The sequence below is a fragment of the Ursus maritimus genome, assembly GCF_017311325.1.
Source record: "Ursus maritimus isolate PB19 chromosome X unlocalized genomic scaffold, ASM1731132v1 scaffold_X1, whole genome shotgun sequence".
Lineage (NCBI taxonomy): Eukaryota > Metazoa > Chordata > Mammalia > Carnivora > Ursidae > Ursus > Ursus maritimus.
Window position 1 is genome coordinate 86,609,070 of NW_024423319.1, and position 19,759 is coordinate 86,628,828.

At 43.9% G+C, this 19,759-nt stretch overlaps 1 protein-coding gene and 1 non-coding gene across 2 annotated transcripts in view; one reads left to right on the plus strand and one right to left on the minus strand.

Moving 5' to 3' along the window:
- Positions 1–19,759, plus strand: part of EFHC2 (EF-hand domain containing 2) — a 195,873-nt gene that overhangs the window by 99,585 nt on the left and 76,529 nt on the right. Inside the window, exons 8-10 of the mRNA XM_040632735.1 lie at positions 5,745–5,910; positions 14,417–14,559; positions 17,079–17,275. Coding sequence (XP_040488669.1) covers positions 5,745–5,910; positions 14,417–14,559; positions 17,079–17,275 — 506 coding nt within the window. The remainder of the gene's footprint in view (positions 1–5,744; positions 5,911–14,416; positions 14,560–17,078; positions 17,276–19,759) is intronic.
- On the minus strand, positions 7,338–7,447 carry LOC121103809. The gene has a single exon (XR_005836090.1). It is a non-coding gene; the product is annotated as a U6 spliceosomal RNA (small nuclear RNA).

Here is a 19,759-nt window from a genome sequence, read left to right on the forward strand (position 1 = left end):
TGGCTATAGTGCTTATTTGAGTTCTCTGGGGAATTCTCTTGTACCAATTTACTCTACCTTTTCTGGTGAAGCCCGGCTACGTTTCCCGCTTTTCTCTTTTCTTGGGTATCAGTTCTGTTCAGATGAGTTCGGTTCAGAGTGAAAACGGGTGATTTATTAAGAACGTATGAAGCACAGGTTATTGTAGTAGAACGTGGGAGCTACAGAGTTAAAGAGTTTCTTAGGCTGGAAGGAGAGCAGAAACCTACAGCACGTTGGACAGTGTTATGAGAATCACAGAAGCAGGCGGAGGATTTGATATGAAACCTGAAAAACAAACCCCTCATTTGTGAAACCTGCCAGCCAGCTCTGCCCCCTTCCTGGGCCCTGCTCCAGGTACCTGCTGGCGCTAGGCTAAGTGGGGGTGGCGGGCGTTGCTGACCTCCCAGGTGGGGTTTGGCTGGGGTGGGAGTGCTTACTTCTGCACTCCTCTCCGAACCTTGGAGTGTTCATGTAAGCGCACTTCCCTGAACGATGAGATAGAAGCCAGAAGCAACCACAGCTCTCTAAAAGACAAGGTGCTTTTTCTCTAGAATGAGACGATTACCTCATGCGTCTTGGTGTCCCTTTGTGTAGTATTCCTGGCCTCCTGGAAATCTCTTTTTTTTTTTTTAAGATTTTATTTATTTATTTAGCGATAGCTGGGGGGAGGGGCTGAGACAGAGGGAGAGAGAATCTCAAACAGGCTTCATGCTCAGTGCGGAGCCCAACGCAGGACTCGATCCCAGAACCCTGAGATCACGACCTGAGCCGAAACCAAGAGTCAGATACTTAACCAACTGAGCCACCCAGGCACCCTCTGTCCTGGGAGTCTATATCATGGGAGAAGGCACATAGCACACACAAAAGGTTGGAATAAAAAACACTTTGAATTTCACTGTTCATTAAGGGAATTTGTTCCACTGCATCTGTGTGCCAGATTAGTCAAAATGTGTGGGCCCTATGGGGCCAAATTGGTGGTCTCTCCTAACATTTATTCTCTTTTGTGGACACTGTTGGGCATGTTGGGTTTGGGGACTGTGAACAAGAGGCTGCCAGGAATGTGCATGTGGCAGCTCTCGTAGAAGAAGTTGCTAGTGGCCCATAGGTCTTTGGGAAGGAGAATATGGTTTTTAAGAAATGTCGGTGCCTGTTTAGAATCAATAAGTCTTCAGTGTCGACTTAAAATTAGAAAAAAATACATATATAAAAGATGAGTTAACCAAAAACATTGACTCGTGTCCTACTGAAAGATTATCTTAACATAAAGTGTGGGGCAAAGTTTCCAAAACATGATATGATCCCTTCAACCCGAGAGCCCAACATTTGGTTGATGTTTTTTCCATCCACTTGATTTGGAGACTATAAAGGTGGCATTTGGGAAAATGAACATGGTGCTGGGGAGACATGGTACATTGTTAGTTTCTTAACATGTTGGCAGGGCCCTTGCAGAGGCAGAGTGAATTCACTGGTGTGCTCTAATCTAGCCGTCCTCGGCAAACGGATCTGCTTCACATGCCGACGGTCCATTTCTGTTGAGCCCTGGTGCTTAATTTCTTTCTGCTCACTTCTTTTGTTCACTCTATAGGATTATGTATTATGTAAAAAAAAAAAAAGTAGTTTGTGCCTTTAAAGCTGATATAACACGCGCATTATGCATTTAAACAGAAAATTATGCAAATGCAAAATTATGATGCATTTTATAGTCACGCTGACTTTTTATATTTCTCATAACATATGTTAAAATATCCCATTTAACAGACACTATTATTACACAACATTTCTTGAGTAACAACAGTGTACTTAATGTAAGTAATGACTAGAAATTATATCTGTGATGCAGCGGGGGCGGGGCGTGGGCGGGTTGTGAATCCATGTTCTCTTACAATCTTTACATTGCCTTTTCTGACTTTTCGGTAAGGTTAAATTAATAAGCTTAATGTTACTTAGGTACAGTTACTTCTGACATTTTCATTTTGTTTATAATTCATCTGCTTCTCCAAACTCATAAGACCAAAGTGTTTACATCGTACTTTGGTATCCTTGAAGCTCAGACCCGAACAAAGTCCCGTCCATAACTGAGGTCACATTTCCTTCCGTGTCAGTAATTGTGGTCAGTAGGATGCCTAGTGTCTCCACTCCACAGCCCCACAAGAAGGAGCTGACAAGTGCTAACCACACAACCGGGGACTTCCTAAGAGGAAGCCAAGGGGGAGATTCGTAAATGCAGCCTTGGTGCTTTTTCCCAAGAGATACCTGTACCCTGGTGTAAAACCCAATTTGCCTCCTAAAAGGAGAAGATTCTTTTGTGCGTTTAAGGATTCCAAGGAGAAAGCAATTCCGTCGACTTCTTGCACAAAACATTCCAATGTGACTCCCCCACTAGGCAGCTTGGCCATCCCGCCGGCCCCGGCTCACCTGCTGGGGAGCGGCATGTCGCTCCCTCATTATTTCGTGTGGATGAACACGGACTGGCAGATGGAGGCCTGTTGGACCTTCCTGAAGCATAAAGGTTAGAAAAGGCTCCAGGGGCTCCAGCATGTGTTTCTTTCACTGAAGGAAAAGGGACTCGAATGTAACTGCTCTTACCTAGAATTCTGGCCTTGGGTTATTATTTCTTTGCTATAGGGTCCTCCAGTCTTTGTGGCTGGGACAGCCGAACAAACAAAAGGCCAGCCATTGCCATTGCTCTTGAATACTTACTAGGCTGTACTGCCAATGAAGGATGAGCACAATTCCTAACCCATCTTTAATTTTGCACTGTTATTGCTGGACTCTCGATCAACGCTGACCTCTCGGCGCCGGAAGCAGTGGGACATCCAAGATAGGCGTTTAATGGTCATTCAGCAAATGAGCCATCCTAGGCTGCAATGACGAAGTAGACTTTGCTTCTGGTTGTACCACGTGGCCTTAATGGATGGAACAGTTTTGCCCCTTTGTCTTCCCCTATGAAGCACAGAGGACTGAGGAATGGGTGATCCCAAAGGATTTTCTAGCTAGCGATTCACTAGTGATCTGACCCAGAAATGAACATCCCACCCACATCAGTTGACCTGGGTATTGGGTACAAGCAGAGGGGGATTTGCTTTGATGTTCGTGAAGCTTGAGTGTTAGGGCTTCTTCCTTGGCAGGAGCCCCAGTCCCAGGCCCCGCACGTGATTTTTGTCTTAATCATTTGGCGTTCTCTGTATTGAAGAGCTTCTCTCAAATTATGTGAGCTCCAGGCCTCCCCCAAATCTGAGTCCGTTTCGGGGTTACTAGACCATACAAGATGAACTTTGAGGTGATTGAAGGGTTTTTCCAGCACTGTTTCCAACTGAGGTGACAAATAGTAGATCACTGTGAAGGGTCATTAAGATGCCTTTGAAAAACATGATCACCTTTCTGCAAATTTGTTGGAATCTAGTCAATCGTGGCTAGACATTCAGTATATATGTTTTTACAAGTTGCTTGGAATTAGAGGTGTCCCAGAGTTCAGCAGAGTGCCGTTGAAGAAGATATGTGGGAAGATGCTGTGTACAGAAACGTATCATTTTTCATGTATTCAGAAAATGGTTTTTAATACCTGAAACATGCAGGATGCTGGGATGTTGGGACACCAAAGACAGGAAACATATTCAAGGGCAAGTCCCAAGCCTTGCGAATGTACACAGTTACCTAGAGAAAGGAGCTCTTGGGTCAGAGTATCCAGAAAGATGTACACGGGACAAAAAGTCAGGCAAGGAGTGGAACAGTTCTCGGCTTTTATACACTAGATGGCACTGTGGGTGCAGAGGAAAGCTCTAAATTGGTTCTTTTGTTACTTAAATCTGTTGCAAAAATTATGTAGTTGAGAAAACAACGCTGTTATAAAACCTATAATTTGGGGGGGAGGTATAGAATGCATCCTTAATTACTTGGTGATTCAGTACGCGTCCTCTTTTGGTTACACTCTTCAGATTAGTATAGAGAGTTGTCCGTGTGGATATGTCCCCTGTTACGAGAAACGGATCATGCCCCAATTTTCTAATCATCGCATAGAGCTTTCCCTGCCAGCCTATGGTCCTTTCCCTGAAATGACAGTACCAGTCAGTGGCGTGTTGGATTTCACAGTTAGCAATGATAGGATCTACTGCAGTTCTGCCTAATTCCAAGATTTGAACTTTCCTCTTTATTACCCAGGTTTTAATTGCCACAAAAATAGCAATAGGAGAGGCTCACCAGTCACTTCTGTACTGGCTGCCTGGCTGCTCCCTTTCAGTGAGCAATCTTTGATGGCATTCTCTTTGCCAGTATGGCTTCTGTGAACAGTTTCTGTTAGGATAGAACAATACTGTTTTGGGGATTAAGCTTGAGGGGATTTCACACAAGGCTAAGGAATAAGGAAGTCTTAGGAAATGTGAAAGTTGCAAATGTCTTCAAGTCAGACTTAGAAACAGCCTCAGACCCTTAGCCTTTTGATCCATCAGTTAAAAAAAAAAAAAATCCCTCGATTTGAAGAGTTAGGTTGCCTTAGATGACAAATTGAGGCACCTTTTCAATTGTAGAGGTGTGCTCTCCAAATCTATACTCTTGCTTCTGTTAGGACTTTGACGGCGGAAAAGGAAATCTTCGCTTGTACGGAACTGCTTTGAGTCCCGAATGGCATCACCTATGGGCTAGGTCTCGAGCTTGGGGAAGAAGTAGAATTAGATTCCATGAGTCGTTTTGTTGTGTTTTGCTTTCAGAAAGATCCTGGCGTTTTCTTTGCCCCTTGTGGTGGGACAAACACAAGTAAGTGACTTGGAGCTATCGGTTCCACGGGCTCTGGGCTCTGGAGAGCCCACTTGCTTCTCAGAGATCACACACCCTCACAAATGCGGGCCCGAAAGCTGCCAAGCTGTGACAGATATGTCGCCAGCTCTCTGCCCATCTCTCCTTCCTCACAGACGATAAGTACGGAAAGAACAAATCAATGGTATTTCCACGTAACACCCCCTTTGAGCGAGTAAGCAGGGACTATTTTTTAAAGTTTTGTGTATTTGTTTTCGGTTTTATTTGTGTATGTGTGTGTTTTGTGTTTGGGCTTTTTTTGTTTTGTTTTGTTTTGTTTTTGCTTTGTCACATTTTAGTACAATTGCAGTCTTGGGCAGTCACAAGAGCAACCCAGAGTGGTGGCTGGTGAGAAGTTCTGGTTTTGTTTTGTCACTAGACACTGAAGTGCCGTGGCCTGGAGTTGAGTTGGAGGAAAGAGAGAGGCCGGAAAAAGTCAGACCCAGGAGGAGGGGACAGCAGGTGGGGAAGGTAAAGGCAAGAGTCAGGAGTCAGTCCTTTTTGGAAAGGAATTTGAAGAGTGAGTGTTGACTGAAGACAGGAGGGGGCTAAGCTGCAGGTTAAAACAAGGGAGGGGTGGCAAAAACTTCCAAGTTTGAATTTTCGTATCATTGGAAAAATCAGGGAAGAGCGAAAAATAGTCAGACATGGGGGTGTGATGACAAAAGATAAATGTTTACTTATTCGACATAGGCAGTTTCTTTTTTTTTCTTTCTCTCTCTTGAACCAATGGCGATTATTGAGTGAGTTCTGTGGTTTTTGTAAACATGATTGAAACCTACCCTCACAGGATTTTGCTGTGTTTTGTTTGAAAGAGTTTAAAATAGTCCACAAAGATCTCCATGTCCATCTTGAAAACATAACAAACCTTTCAAAACAGCCACAATCAGGGCAAAAAAAATATTGATGTTTCGTTTGCCTTTGTTTTGTTATAGAGAACTTCACCTCGATTCCATGCAAGGCTCCACCTCCTCCAAAAATAGAAAGGAAATTTCCACCTTACACCGGCTTTGGTTCTGAAGAGGATTCTCTCCGCTCCTGCATAGGCCTCGTGCCCACACCTTACCAGAAGAACTTCCAGAAGTTCCTGGAAAAAGACAGGTGCTTGAGGGAACCATGATTTCAGTGTGGTCTTTCCCAGATGTGTGTGGGGTTTATACTGTAGTCCTCCTGGCGGAACACATGACACTCAGCTTGCGTAATTAAAAGTTCAGGAACATGCCATTGTACCTTTTTAATGAAATTGATTAACATGCAAGTATTAAGAGGTTCTTCACTGAATGGTTATTTCATTTATTTTTGTCCCAGTTTTATTGAGGTATAATTAACATATAGTATTATATCATTTTTTAAAAGATTTTATTTATTTGTCAGAGAGAGAGAGAGAGAGAGTGAGCACAAGCAGGGTGAGTGGCAGGCAGAGGGAGAAGCAGGCTCCCTGCTGAGCAAGGAGCCCAATGCGGACTCGATCCTAGGACTCTGGGATCATGACCTGAGCTGAAGGCAGACGCCTAACCATCTGAGCCACCCAGGCGTCCCAACATTATATAATTTTAAGGTGTGCAGCATAATGATTGGATATGTATATATTTTGAAAAAACGATCACCACCAGAAGATGGTTCACACCGGTCACCTCCCATAGTTATAGTTTTTTTTCTTTTGTGATGAGAACTTTTAAGATCTGGTCTCTCAGCAACTTTTTATTTATTTTTTTTTAAAAGATTTTATTTATTTATTTGACAGAGATAGAGACAGCCAGCGAGAGAGGGAACACAAGCAGGGGGAGTGGGAGAGGAAGAAGCAGGCTCATAGCGGAGGAGCCTGATGGGGGGCTCGATCCCAGAACGCCGGGATCGTGCCCTGAGCCAAAGGCAGACGCTTAACCGCTGTGCCACCCAGGCGCCCCTCAGCAACTTTTTAATATACAATAGAGTATTGTTAACTACAGTCACCATGTTGTATATTACTTCCCTAGGACTTATTGATCTTATAACTGGAAGTTTGTACCTTTTGATCCTTTCTACCCATTTTCCCCACCACCTACCCCCTACCCCTGGCAACTACCAATCTGATCTGTTTCTGTGAGTTTGGTTTTTTGAGATCCCACACGTAAGTGAGATCATAGAGTATTTGTCTTTCTCTGTCTGACTTGTTTCACTTAGCATAATGCCCCCAACGTCCAACCATGTTGTCGCGAATGGCAGGATTTCCTCCTTTTTTATGGTTGGATAATATTCCATTGCGTATATATACACCACATCTTCTGTATCCATTCATCTGTTGCTGGACACTTAGGTGGCTTCTATGTCTTGGTATCTCTTTGAGACAGTGATTTCATTTCCTCCGGATATATACCCAGAAGTGGAATGGCTGGATCATGTGGTGGTTTTAATTTTTTGAGGAACCTCCATACCGTTGCCCAGAGTGGCCGCCCCAGTTCGCATTCCCGCCAACAGTGGGCGAAGGTTCCCTTTTCTCCACTTCCTTACCACTGAATGGTTATTTTCTTTTATTATTTATATTTTTTAAAGATATGGAACACTCCACGAATTTGCTTGTCATCCTGATGACACAGGGGCCACGCTAACCTTCTCTGTATTGTTCCAACTTTAGTATAAGCGCGGCTGAAGTGAGCACTTGAGTGATTATTTTAATGTGTCATCTAGAAGCCCCTAAAATTATATTATCCCCAATTTATGTTGCCTTTCCATACGTATATCTCCTCAAGGTGGTCCCTAGGAAGTGGTGTAGAGTAGGGGTCAGCAAAATTTTTCTTGAAGAGTCAGATAGTAAATATTTTTGGCTTCAAAGGCCATACGGCTTCTGTGATAACCAGCCAGCTCTGTCGTCGTAGCACGAAAGCAGCTATAGAGTCCGCAAACAACGGTGTGACTGTGTTCCTGGAAAACTTTGTGTGTGGACACTGGCGTTTGAATTTCATATAATTTTCACATATCACAAAATAATATTCTCTTGGTGTTTTCACCCATTTAAACACGTGGAAACCCTTCGTAGCTCACAGCCCATACAAAGCCGGGTGGCTGGCTGTATTTCATCTACACACTGTAGTTTGCCTACCCTTGGTCTAGAGGCTTTAGTGACTCTGAAGTATTTTTCGGATTCTTATTTGACAACTAATGTTGTTTTCCTTTGAGAAGTTTAGCTGAGTTTAGTAACTGTAGATTGCTCCCATGGCCGACTATAATTTCAAAAGATGGACTTTCAAAAGTATTCCTAATATATACAAGGAAAAATCTGCCGTTCCATCCTGCATATAGAATGTGGGCACTGCCCATGGCTCCTTTTTTACTTCTGCAGGGAGAGCAGGCCTGGAGAAAGAAGTTGGGGGGACAAGTGGTGGGAAAATGTTGCAGGTGTTTGAATAGGATGTGGGCTAAACATTCAAGTCCTGTGTGAGGGGAGTACTGAGTTAGGAGAACCAGTGGAGAAAAATGATAAAGGGAACAACATGTAGTAAGACCAGGAGCAGGAGATGAAAAAGACAGCACCCTGAAGGTGATATAAATTTAATGGGATCAGATACAGCCGTAGAACATTTTGACATAGAATAATCATTTTGCCGTATTTGTGAAAATGGCGAAAATATATTAAGAATTGTATAGAATGTCTGAAAGGTTGTCTTTGCCATGACGTGATGGCCTTTGCAAACTTCTAAGAAATAAAAGGGGCACCTGGCTGGCTGGTGGAGCATGGGACTCTTGATCTCAGGTTTGAGTCCCACGTTGATGGTGTAGAGATGGCGTAAAAATAGAATCTTTAAAAAAAACCAATCCTTTATTTCGAAGGACTTTAGAGTTCTGTTTTTTTATTTTATTTATTTATTTATTTATTTATTTTGCTATAACTTGTTTTTTTTTTAAATTTTTTTATAATAATATTTTTTTATTATGTTAGTCACCATACAGTACATCCCTGGTTTTTTTTTTTTAATGTTTTTTTATTATATTATGTTAGTCACCATACAGTACATCCCCGGTTTCCGATGTAAGGCTCGATGATTCATTAGTTGCGTATAACACCCAGTGCACCATGCAATACGTGCCCTCCTTAATACCCATCACCAGCCTATCCCATTCCCCCACCCCCCTCCCCTCTGAAGCCCTCAGTTTGTTTCTCTAGAGTTCTGTTCTTTTAGGTTTTAGAATTGATGCTACTCAAAGTGTGGTCCCCACTCTGCTTAGAAACACTAATTCTTGTGCTTCATCCTAGACCTATTAAGGCAAAAATCTCCGTACCATGTTTTAACCAGCCTTCCAGAGGGTTCTGATACGCACCGGACTTTGAGAACCACTGCTGTCAATCACATAAGAGGGACACCAGCTCAGACTCCATCCTCCTTATGGATAACAGAGTTTACAGTGAGGTTCCAGGGCAGGATACTTTTCACTAACTGCTGTTTTTTAGGGCAGCCACCCGAAGGAGGCGGGCAAGAAGAATGTCCCTATTGTAAAAGGAGAGGGAATTTTTCTTATAAGTAAACAAGATGAAATGTGATCTAGGGTGTTGCTTCTGGAACCCAGGCGGAAAACAGCTCCTTGTGGGTAGTTGCCTTAGTCTCTCTTTCTGTCTACACTGCATCAACTTGCCCACAGAGCCCGGACTGTAGACAGCATTCCACGTTCTCGTCCTGCTGTCGGGGCTGGACAACGGTGGTACAGGCACAAATGTGTCTAATTTTGTTTCTTTCTGTCCACTGCTCACTCGGTGCCAGGAATACACTTCCCTCAAGCTCCTCCCACACAGTGACCTTGTTTCCATAGTAACTGGCACATTCAGCTGGAGACTTACACATGAGTTTGAATAACTCAAGGTTTTAAAACTGTGAGAACCTAAGGAAGACGATCTCACAAAGCAGGCAAAAAACTGTTTCTTCGTGCAAATAAACTGTGAATTGAGATGTGCAGTTGTGTGTGACATATGTTGATTATACGTCGGTTGCTGTTAGAAATTTCCTGGGTGCTAATCGTTGTATGAGGTTACTGGTGATCTACTTTGAATCGCTGGAGGAGGAAATGGTTCCAAATTAGAGCATATGAGGTTTTTGATGGAATGAAGGCCTTTATTTTCTGGGTAAAAATTCATTGTGGTGGCCTGCTGGGCAGCTTATAGTCTGACTCGGGAGAACCAGAATAATATCTTTCTTGTTGCACTGGTGGAATTAGTTACTGTGTTCTCTGTGCGCCCACAATACTCTGCTGGTCATACCTCTAGTAGCAGTAGTAGTAGTAATAGTAGTAATAATAATAATAATATTACCATTAGTAATAAGCAGCTTGTAATTATGGTATGCTTACTACTTTATAATACCTGATCTCACGTATTCCTCAAAACAACCTCATAAAGTAAATAATATTATTGTACCCATTCTTCACATGAGGGAACCAAGGGTCAGAGATGTTATGCAATTTGCCTAAGCTCACACAGCTAATTTTTGGTTGAACTAGGATTTAAACCCCGAGAAGTCTGACTCCTGGGGTTTACCTTTCTTGCCCCAGAGCCTGTGCTTATCACAGTGTGTGGCAGTTACTTGTTTATGTAATCATGGTGTCCCCCTAGATTATGAGCTCCTTCAGGGCAGGGACTGGCTTTACTGCTTCCCTCAGAGTTAGAACGGCGCTGGCTACATGCTTGGGGCTCATTAAATATTTTGTCCGAGAAGAGAAGGAATGGATAAATAACCAAGTAGAATAGGCTTCATCCTTCTGGTTCTCATGTATGGAAGAGACAGATGACTTCCCACCAGGAAGGCTATCATCCCAGACCTGGGCTATTCATTGCCAGAGAGCATCCAAAAATTCATGGTTTAATCTTAATCTCGGATTTGCTTCAGATGTTGTCCACCTGCTGCCTCCATCAGTCATGCTGTTTTCTCTTAAAAAGTTTTTCTCATCAATAAAAGTAAGCCTTCACGTCTCTTCCAGCCCCAAGAGTATCGCTCTCACTGTTTTTGAGGTTTTCAGTGCGCACGTAGCTCTGAGAGAGCCATCCATTTTCCTGGTCAACAGATATTCACAGGGTATCTGCCTGTGTGCCCAGCACTGACCTAGGGACTTGGGATCCATCAGTGAACAAAACAGACACGCAGCCCTACCCTCCTAGAACTTACAGTCTAGCTGGGGGAGGCAGACAGTGCACACTTCAGATGCCACAGAAGTGCGTTCTGTAAGTATGGAGAAGGTGTCAAGTACCGTAAGACAAAGTAAAGCAGGTAATAAGTTGCTATGAGAAGAATAAAGAGGAACGGGTAGGGCGGGGCTGAGGAGCACCCCCGGTTTCATTTTTAGAATAGTGTGGTCTGGATGGGCCTTACTAAGGAGAGGAAATATGTTCTGGGTAGAAGGAACAGTTGGTGTAAGGGCCCTGAGCAAGGAGCAGGCTGACATGGATAGAAGACGTGAGTCAAGGGCAGAGTAGACAGATTAGAAGAGGTAACGGGATTGGATGCCATAAGGCCTTGCAGACCATCATAAGGATTCTTTTGACTTTGAGTGATAAGCGGAGCCATTGGGAAATCAGAGCAGGGGGAGGGACTTGATCTGATTTACATATTAAAGGAATCACTCCAGCTGCGGTGTTGCGAATAGACTGCAGAAGGGCAATGGTGGGAATAAGGAGTAGTTCAGAGCCCGCCACAGTAGTCCAAGAGAAAAGTTACGATGGCTCGGATTTAGCGGACATAGCTGACTCTGAAACTACTTTGAAGGTTGAGCTAATGGGGTTCCCTGACAGATTTGGACATGAAGTCTGAAAGTAGAGAGGCGTCAAGGATAACTCCTAAGGTTTTGGCCTGAGCAACTGGAAGGATAGAGTTGCCGTCTACTGAGATGGGAAAGACTGTAGGTAGAACAGGTTTGGAGCAAGATTTGGGCACAAGTAAAGTGTGAGATGTCTCTTAGCTATCAGATGGAGATAGTAGGTATTTGGAGATATATAACATATATCTATATCTATATCTATCTATATCTCTATCTGGTGTTGGAGGGAGAGGTCTGAGTTAAAGATAGACGTTTGGAAGTCATTAGCTTGTAGATGGTTTTTAAAGACTTGATACTAGAAGAGATCACCAAGGGAGTGAATATACACTGAGAAGTGGATGAGCAAGTAAGTGATTCCTTGTACGGTACCGTATTCATAAATCAGCAACAGCAATAATCCGCGTATAAGTAGACCTGTGCAGTTCAGACCTGTAAGGGTCACCTGTATGTTATGCGTGGTTATGACGAGTAGCTGTAGGTGTGTGTGTATCTGAACCTATCCATGGCCCAGAAAGCCAGACGGAGCAATATAGGTGGTATAATAGGAAGCAGGGAACACGCTAGTTTTTTGAGTGTGAGGAGTATTGTGATAAAAAGAGAGTTTAGAGAATTTTGATAATTAGCTGATTAGTCAAGGAAATAGCTGAAGATACTTGCAGTGTTTTTCAAAGTGTGCTCTGGGGGCCACTTCATCAGAACCTCCTGGGGAGCTTATTAAAAATGCAGGTTTCTGGAGATGCAAGCTAACTACTGAATCCATATCTCTGGGGTAGGACTCTGGATTCTGTATATTTAACAAGTTCCCCAGGTGACTTTTAAACACAACAAACTCTGTGAACTGCTGCTCTAAAGATTGCGTTTGAGTAAATTATATTCCTGACTGACGAGCTCTCCAGAACACAAGACTTAGGTGAGAAGAAAAATGGCATTTTGAACATGAAAAACCCACTTAACATACACACTTCTAAATGTATGTAAGTTCTAAGAAGCTAAATTTATAGTAGTGTTCATTTGTTAAACCTACTTCAGTCGTTTGAGTGGTATTTCCACCATCTGTAAAAGTTAATGGCTCCTTCATGAGACGGGGGTTACCAAATCTGTTTGTTGCTTATAAATCCACTTCTGTACCAGAGAAGATGGCTGACAAGATATAGCTGCCCCCATGCTTTCTGAGGTCTCTCTGAAGCCAGGGAAGCTAGGAACTAGGAAGACAGAGCTATGGAGCCCTGGCTGTTTTGCCCCGGGGTTCCCAGAGGCGAGCCCCCCCAAACTGCTACTTTCCACCTCACGCGAGGCCTTAAGCCGTTGTAGCTGGGAATCTTGGCGCCATGCATTTTCAGCCCTGCCTCCTTGGACAGTCAGAGAAAGGGGCAGAAAAAAGCAAATCGGAAATAGGGGTTCTGTTTTGTTTTGTTGTTGTCGTATTTTCATCTCTGCGACCACAAGGAAAGAATGAACTTCGGCATAGGAGAATCTGAAAGTGAGGGCCTCCCTGCTTTGAGTTGTGACAGGGAACTGATGAAGTTCATGGTTTATTTTACTCTGCACCTCCTTGAGGTAATGATTTTGGTTACCAAAGACCTCCCCACGGGTTTAGTATTTTACAAAGGCCACCTTTCACTAGCTGATTTCCACAGACATGCTTCTGCTGATGGACCAGAAATTAATTTCCTCAATGACCAGGCAGTCAACTTGGGGGAACTTTTGATTCTAGAATTTGATCCCTTCTTCAATCTACTGGACTATTCTATTCGTGCATAGAATTCTGAGTGCAAATTTCAATCTACGTGGATCTTCCAACAACTTTCTACCAACATTTATTGAGTACTTATAATGTAAAAAGTATCATACTAGACAATGGTTAATGAGGCGCAGTCCTTGCCCTAGAAAAACAGACCTGTAGTAGCCACTCACAATATGGGTGATAAGTGCTGTATTGAATCTAGCATTATTTAATCTAGCATTTGAAAGGGAAGAGGTAATTTTTCTCTTGAAGGGAGTTGGAGGGATGCTGGGGAGCTGGGGGAGTGGCTCAGGGAGGAGAGGATGTGGGGCTGGAAGGAAGCAAGGAAATGGGCCTGAGAACGTGGGAGGTGGACATGGGGTCGTGGCTCCAGGCACTGGCAGGACACATCCTCTTGCTGCTCGACCAGTGAAGGCCAGGTGCTGTCCTTCCTGCTGACATGAGTGTTGTGGTCGCTGACCAGCCTCGTGAGTAGGAAACAGCTGTTCAATGCAGCTGGCTTGAGGAGTGTGTTTATGACATTTGTTTTGGGTACATTTTCCCAGGGGGTTACCTTGGACATCTAAAGCATAAGAGGGATTTGAATAAACTGAGAAAATGCCTCTGCATATAGATCTAAAGCCTTAATAAGAAGGTTGAACTTTTTCAACTTCAGAGAGTGTATGCTACTCTCTTAAAACCACTGTACACACCTGCGGATGGGGGAGGTGGGGAAAGGGGCGAAGGGGGTGGAAAGGTATAAACTTCTAGTTATAAATAAATAAGTCCTGGGGATGTAATATACAGTATGGTGTTTATAGTCAACAATACTGTACTGCATATTTCAGAGTTGCAAAGAGAGTAGATCTTAAAAGTTCTCATCACAAGAAACAAAATGTGTAACTATATGGGGTGATGATGGTGAGCAGACTTATTTCGGTGATCGTAGCAAATCACGTTGTATACCCGAAACTAATGCAATGTTGTAAATCGATTATACCTCAAAAAAAAAAAAAAATAGCACACCTTTGGAGGTTGTTGTTTTTTTGTTTTGTTTTGTTTTTACATATGTAATAAGGCTGTAACCCTTATTTCTCTTCCATTTAGCTATGGCAATACAAGCAATATACTCCGGTTTTTTGGAAAACTCTTCACACATAAATGTGCCGACCTGAACAGGATGTTTGTTATTTCGTACTTTCTCAGTGATGACACGATTTCAGTGTTTGAGCCGATAGAGAAGAATTCAGGTAGGAGGCTTAGCTCTTAGAGCAATTTTCTGAGAACAAGTAACTGTCTCTTCATTTTGAAAGTTAGGGCGCGTGGTCTGATTTTACAGCCTAGATGACTAAGATAGTGGCTTTCTTTTCTTCTTCTTTTTTTTTTAACCACCAAAGTTCATTTTACAAAGCTCTCTTACATGGGAACCCAGACATATAAAATGATGAAAGAGGAACAGGAACAGTCTGGTTGGCTCAGGGCTGGGGGACTCTGGATGCCTCCTTTTGGAAGCCATTCCCCTTTCCGCTGTGGCCTCTGAGGTTCCTCTGTGGAATCCAGGGGCTTCAGAACCATGGTCTGTCTACCACCAGTTCCATGCAAAGACAGCAAGACAAAAGGAAATCTCTATTTTTGATAGTACCACTTACAAAATGTTTGCTTAACTCTAAGACAATCCAGATTTTAAAAAATTTGATCTTCAAAGTCTGTCTCCCTCTGGCTTCTCTGTCCGTTGAGGCTCTTGCCAAGGCTGCAGCACCCAGTCCCACAGAATGCGTCCCTGCAGTGTGCTGACGCTATGACATTGCTGAGGCGAGCCATCGATTTTGACTTACCGGATTGTGGAACTCTAGGGCTCTGCTCTTTGTCCCAGCACATTTAAAACTTTTATCTGTGCTGAACACACATTTGGGAAGAAGAATCCGTGGTGTGCTGGTGAATTGACTCTCTGAAAAAAAATTTAAAAGCCCTGATCTATAACACTTGCCAGTCGTCACGGGGCAGATACCTCGACCATAATCCATTTCAAGCAACCAACACTAACAACTGGCTTGCAAAATCCCTAAAACTTTAATAGTCCTCCCTTATGAGCTGCTATGAGCCACTCAGCACACCAATGAGTAAGGAATAATTTGTATAACTAAGTCAGGCTGCATAGTGATTTGGATAATGGATCAAATCCTAAAATACGAAATCAAATAGGAGTAAGTAGGAAGTCATGGTCTTAAAGGTCAAAAAATCAACTCTGGGGGAGCCTACTTGGTAGAGCATGTGACTCTTGATCTCAGGGTCGTGAGTTCAAGCCCCATGTTGGGTGTGGAGCCTACCAAAAAAAAAATCAACTCTGTACATCTGGAGTGGGGAAGATGATGGCCAAACAGATTGCAGCATTCATAAAACAGGCTGATAGACGTCAGTTACAGGCTTCCTAGTAATGCTAGCAGCCATGATTACCTACTGTCATCCTTAGAAAAACTTCACAAGGTTAAGTTTTATGATCCTCCAGGGGGCAAACTCCAAGATGGGACTGAATATACAAGAGATTTATTAGGGAAAATGCTGGCAAGGGAAACTGTGGAAGGAGCCAGAAGAGGCCAGGAGAGCTGTTAGACTACAGTGCCTGTCTGACTCCTGGGAAGGACAGCAGGAAGGAAGAAAGGAAAGAAAGTCTTAGATTGCAGGGAGGTTCTAAGCAGGTTTCAGCAAGGCTGACGGGGACCCCGAGGGATAGGTCTCAGAGCATGGCCACGGGGGCCTCTGTCAACTACGTTCCCCTCAATAGGTGATCTGAAAGGCACATTTTCACGGCTCCCTACGAATTTGATTCCCGTTTCACCGGTGAGAATTCAGAGGGGTTCCAAGAGATTAAAAAACTCCTCCAGAGCATCCAGCAAGTGACAGAGCCAGGATGGGACTCCAGCTGTGTTTGGCTACAAGGCCCGTATCTTCCCACCACCTCTGGTGTTTGAACGTGGCAGGAGTGTGAGCTCATCTGGCTTCAGGCTGTATTCAGGTGGCTGAAGGTTTTCAGTTCAGGAGCAGCGAGAAGATACTGGAGTTTCATCTTCAGTGCCGCTTGCTGCTTTCCAGCAGCCACACAAAACAAAAACAAAAAGCAAAAATAAGCCCAAATAATCCCTAGAAGAGAGCAGATGAAATGGGTCAGAATTCTGGAAAGTAAGAAGTAGGTGGCATCGCTAAAAGAAGCAAAGATATTTAGCCTGTAGGGGGGAAAAGAAAGTTATGGGACTCCCAGAGTTATCTTCAAACAGTTAAGTAAGCTCCTTTCCAGAAGCGGGGCGTCCTACACTTAATCCGCATGTCGGGATAAATACAAGACATCCTCTGGGACAATTAGGTGGAAATAAGCTCAAGTGGGGGAATTTTCCACGTACCGTAGAAACGTGGGGTACCGTCCCCACGTTCTCTGAAGCGGGGTATCTTCCTAATGTCCTGGTTCTCGGTATGCCGCTGGGCATATAGCAGGTGCTTACTAAGTGTTTATTTAAGCGTTTGGATTGGGAAGGGAGTAGAGAGAGGAAAGAAAAGGCTGGGATGCCGAACCTCTTTTTTTCCTTTACACATTCACCCAGGAAGTCTGTTGTTCAGGCACTGCCTCATTCTCGCCTCAGGTCAGAGAAGAACAGGCGGTGTGAGGTCACAAGCCAAGCTGTCCGGTCTGTGTTTGAGCACAAACGAGCTCTAAAGGCAGGTTGTACGGTTCTTTAACGAATAAAGGCTACTCATTAACTTCTCTCTTTTTCTCTAGGGATTACTGGCGGGAAGTTCTTGAAAAGAATCCGTGTGAAGAAGCCCGGACAAGAGGTCTTTAAAAGTGAACTATCGGAATATATCAAGGCCGAGGAGCTGTATATCGGAGCCAAAGTGAACGTGAATGGCTACCTGTTTCTTTTGGTCAGTGCCGACGAGTACACCTTAAACTACATGGAAGCGAATTCGCATAAGGTGAGCTGACTGTGTAACTCTCGACTTGCCCCTCGGCGCTCTGCAGCCTGTGTTTTTCTTTCTCTAGGCCTTTTCTTCTTCCCACCGGTCTTCCATTGTGCATTCACGCACGTGGCCATGAATAATGGATCTGCGCGACTTGGCCACACGTCCCGGTCTCCTCTGTTTACACGCTGGGTCCTCCACTGCCCAGCGGCACGGATGCCGGGCACAGGCAGGAGGCAGGCCCCGGGTCGAATCAAGTTTCCTGGGTTTTCTGCTGACGCTGCCAATGTTTTCATAAAGAGATTCCGCGACTATAGGAGAGGAGGAAAATCTGGTGCCGCACACTGTGCCGTCCCCGTTAATTGGCACAGGCCTACACAGAAGGCCAAGAACTGAACAAACAGAAACCCCAAGGGAACCCGATAGTTGCTGGGGTTGCAACTTCCCAGAACAGGAGCTACCTGAGGCCTAAATAAGAATTCAAGGACAAATTGGCAACAGTGAGCTCTGGGAGTTTTTTTTTCCGTTTGAAACAAGGTGGTAGCTGGGTGCTGTTGCTAAAAGTACGGAGTATGGCCGTGCTGTTCTGTAAAAAATAATGTATTGATGAAATCTTGATTTCAAGTGTGGACTGGTTTGGTGTGCAAACGTGTACTTGAGAGACATTGCCTAATATTGAAAAATCTACCCAGAAGCAATTTATTTTATTTATTTTATTTTATTTTTAAAAATTTTATTTACTTGAGAGAGAGCAAGAGAGAAAGAGCACACGAGAGCACGGTCGGGGGCGGGGGGGACAGAGGCAGAGGGAGAAGCAGGATCCCTGCTGAGCAGAGAGCCTGACGCAGGGTTTGATCCCAGGACCCCGGGATCATGACCTGAACTGAAGGCAGACGCTTCACTGACTAAGCCACCCAGGCGCCCCTAGAAACAATTTATTTTAAAAGTCTGCCTGTAAGGGGGCACCTTGGTGGTTTAGTCGGTTGGGCATCTGCCTTTGGCTAGGGTCATGACCCCAGGGTCCTGGGATGAAACCCTGTGTTGGGAATCCCTACTCAACAGGGAGTCTGCTTCTCCTTCTCCCTCTGCCCCTCCCCCTGTTGATGCTCTCTCTCTCTCAAATAAATTTTAAAAAATCGTTAAAAAAAAGTTTGCCAGTAAGTAATAATGTTTATGTGCCAATTATATCTATATCTGTAACTTTTGTCTATATGTCTATACACACACAGTACCAGTTCTGTCTCATTTACATATAAAATGTTCAGGGGTAAGTTGCTAAGATCAGTCTCTCTGTGTATATCCCATCATCCTTGTCTGTTTGGGTCTTCTGAGCCCCAGGTGCCAAGGCTGAATTAGACAAGCAAGGGACATACCAGGGGAAACACGAAGGATAAACGGGGAAGGAGCAGGAGCAGGTGGGGAACCTGAGATTCAGGTCTGACCCCTGAGAAAGGAGAGGGAAGGAAGAAGGTTGGGGCGTGAAAGGCCTCAGGACACAGTGCAGCTCTGAGAAGGTGTCAGCCAGGCCGATGGGGAGCCCGAGAGCAAGGGCTGCCCATAGAAGTGCCATGTCAGGCAGCAGTGGCCCAGCTTTGGTGCCCCTGTTGCACTGTCATCGGGAGGAAAACAGCCTGGGCAGAGTATGGCCGGAAAGTACGGCCGGTGACGGCTGTCAGCTCTTCTCTGCGGTCTCTCTGGATGGAAGGCCCACGCAACGCCCTCCAGGGCCGCCACTCCGTTTCTCCATTTGCAGGGTTAGGACATTGGCTTATCATAAAACTGTGACCTGGTAGGCCTTCAAAAGCACTGAATTCAGGCGAAGAGGCTCAATAATTGGGCAGTTATATTTCTGGAGACCAGTAGGCTCGGCTGGGAAACATGGCTCCACACTTCCTGGCTGAGAGGCCTTCCACATGTATTTTCCCTGAGCTCCACTGTCTCCTCTTTACCCAGTGACCGAGAGAATTACTACACAGAGGAGATGGTGTCATGCATGTGAAGTGCTTCGGTTTGTGTGGCCCATAGCAAGCCCAGTCAGGGTACAATTTACGATAGCTATTGTGAATTGGGACTCGGTTTTCAAACACAGAGCGAACCTATATGTTAACATACGTGTGTGTGTGTGTATATATGTATACATACACACATATGTATTATATGTACATATATACATTTATGTGTGTATCATATATACATATATATGTATCTTATATACATATTGTATATATGTATATCATATATGTATATATATTAACATACAACTTGAGTGTGTGTGTATGTATATGTGTGTGTGTATATATACATATATATATATATATATATTTGTAAGATATAAAGGGCTTTTCTCCTTTCAGAAAAGTAAAAGCAGGGTAGGACATTATCTGGTATCAGCATCCCAATAAAAACTGTGTTTTTTTAAAACTACCCTTAATAAGGACTTTCAAAGTAGAGAAAGATTAATATACTCTTTTTTTTTTTTTTTTTTTTTTTTTTTTTTTT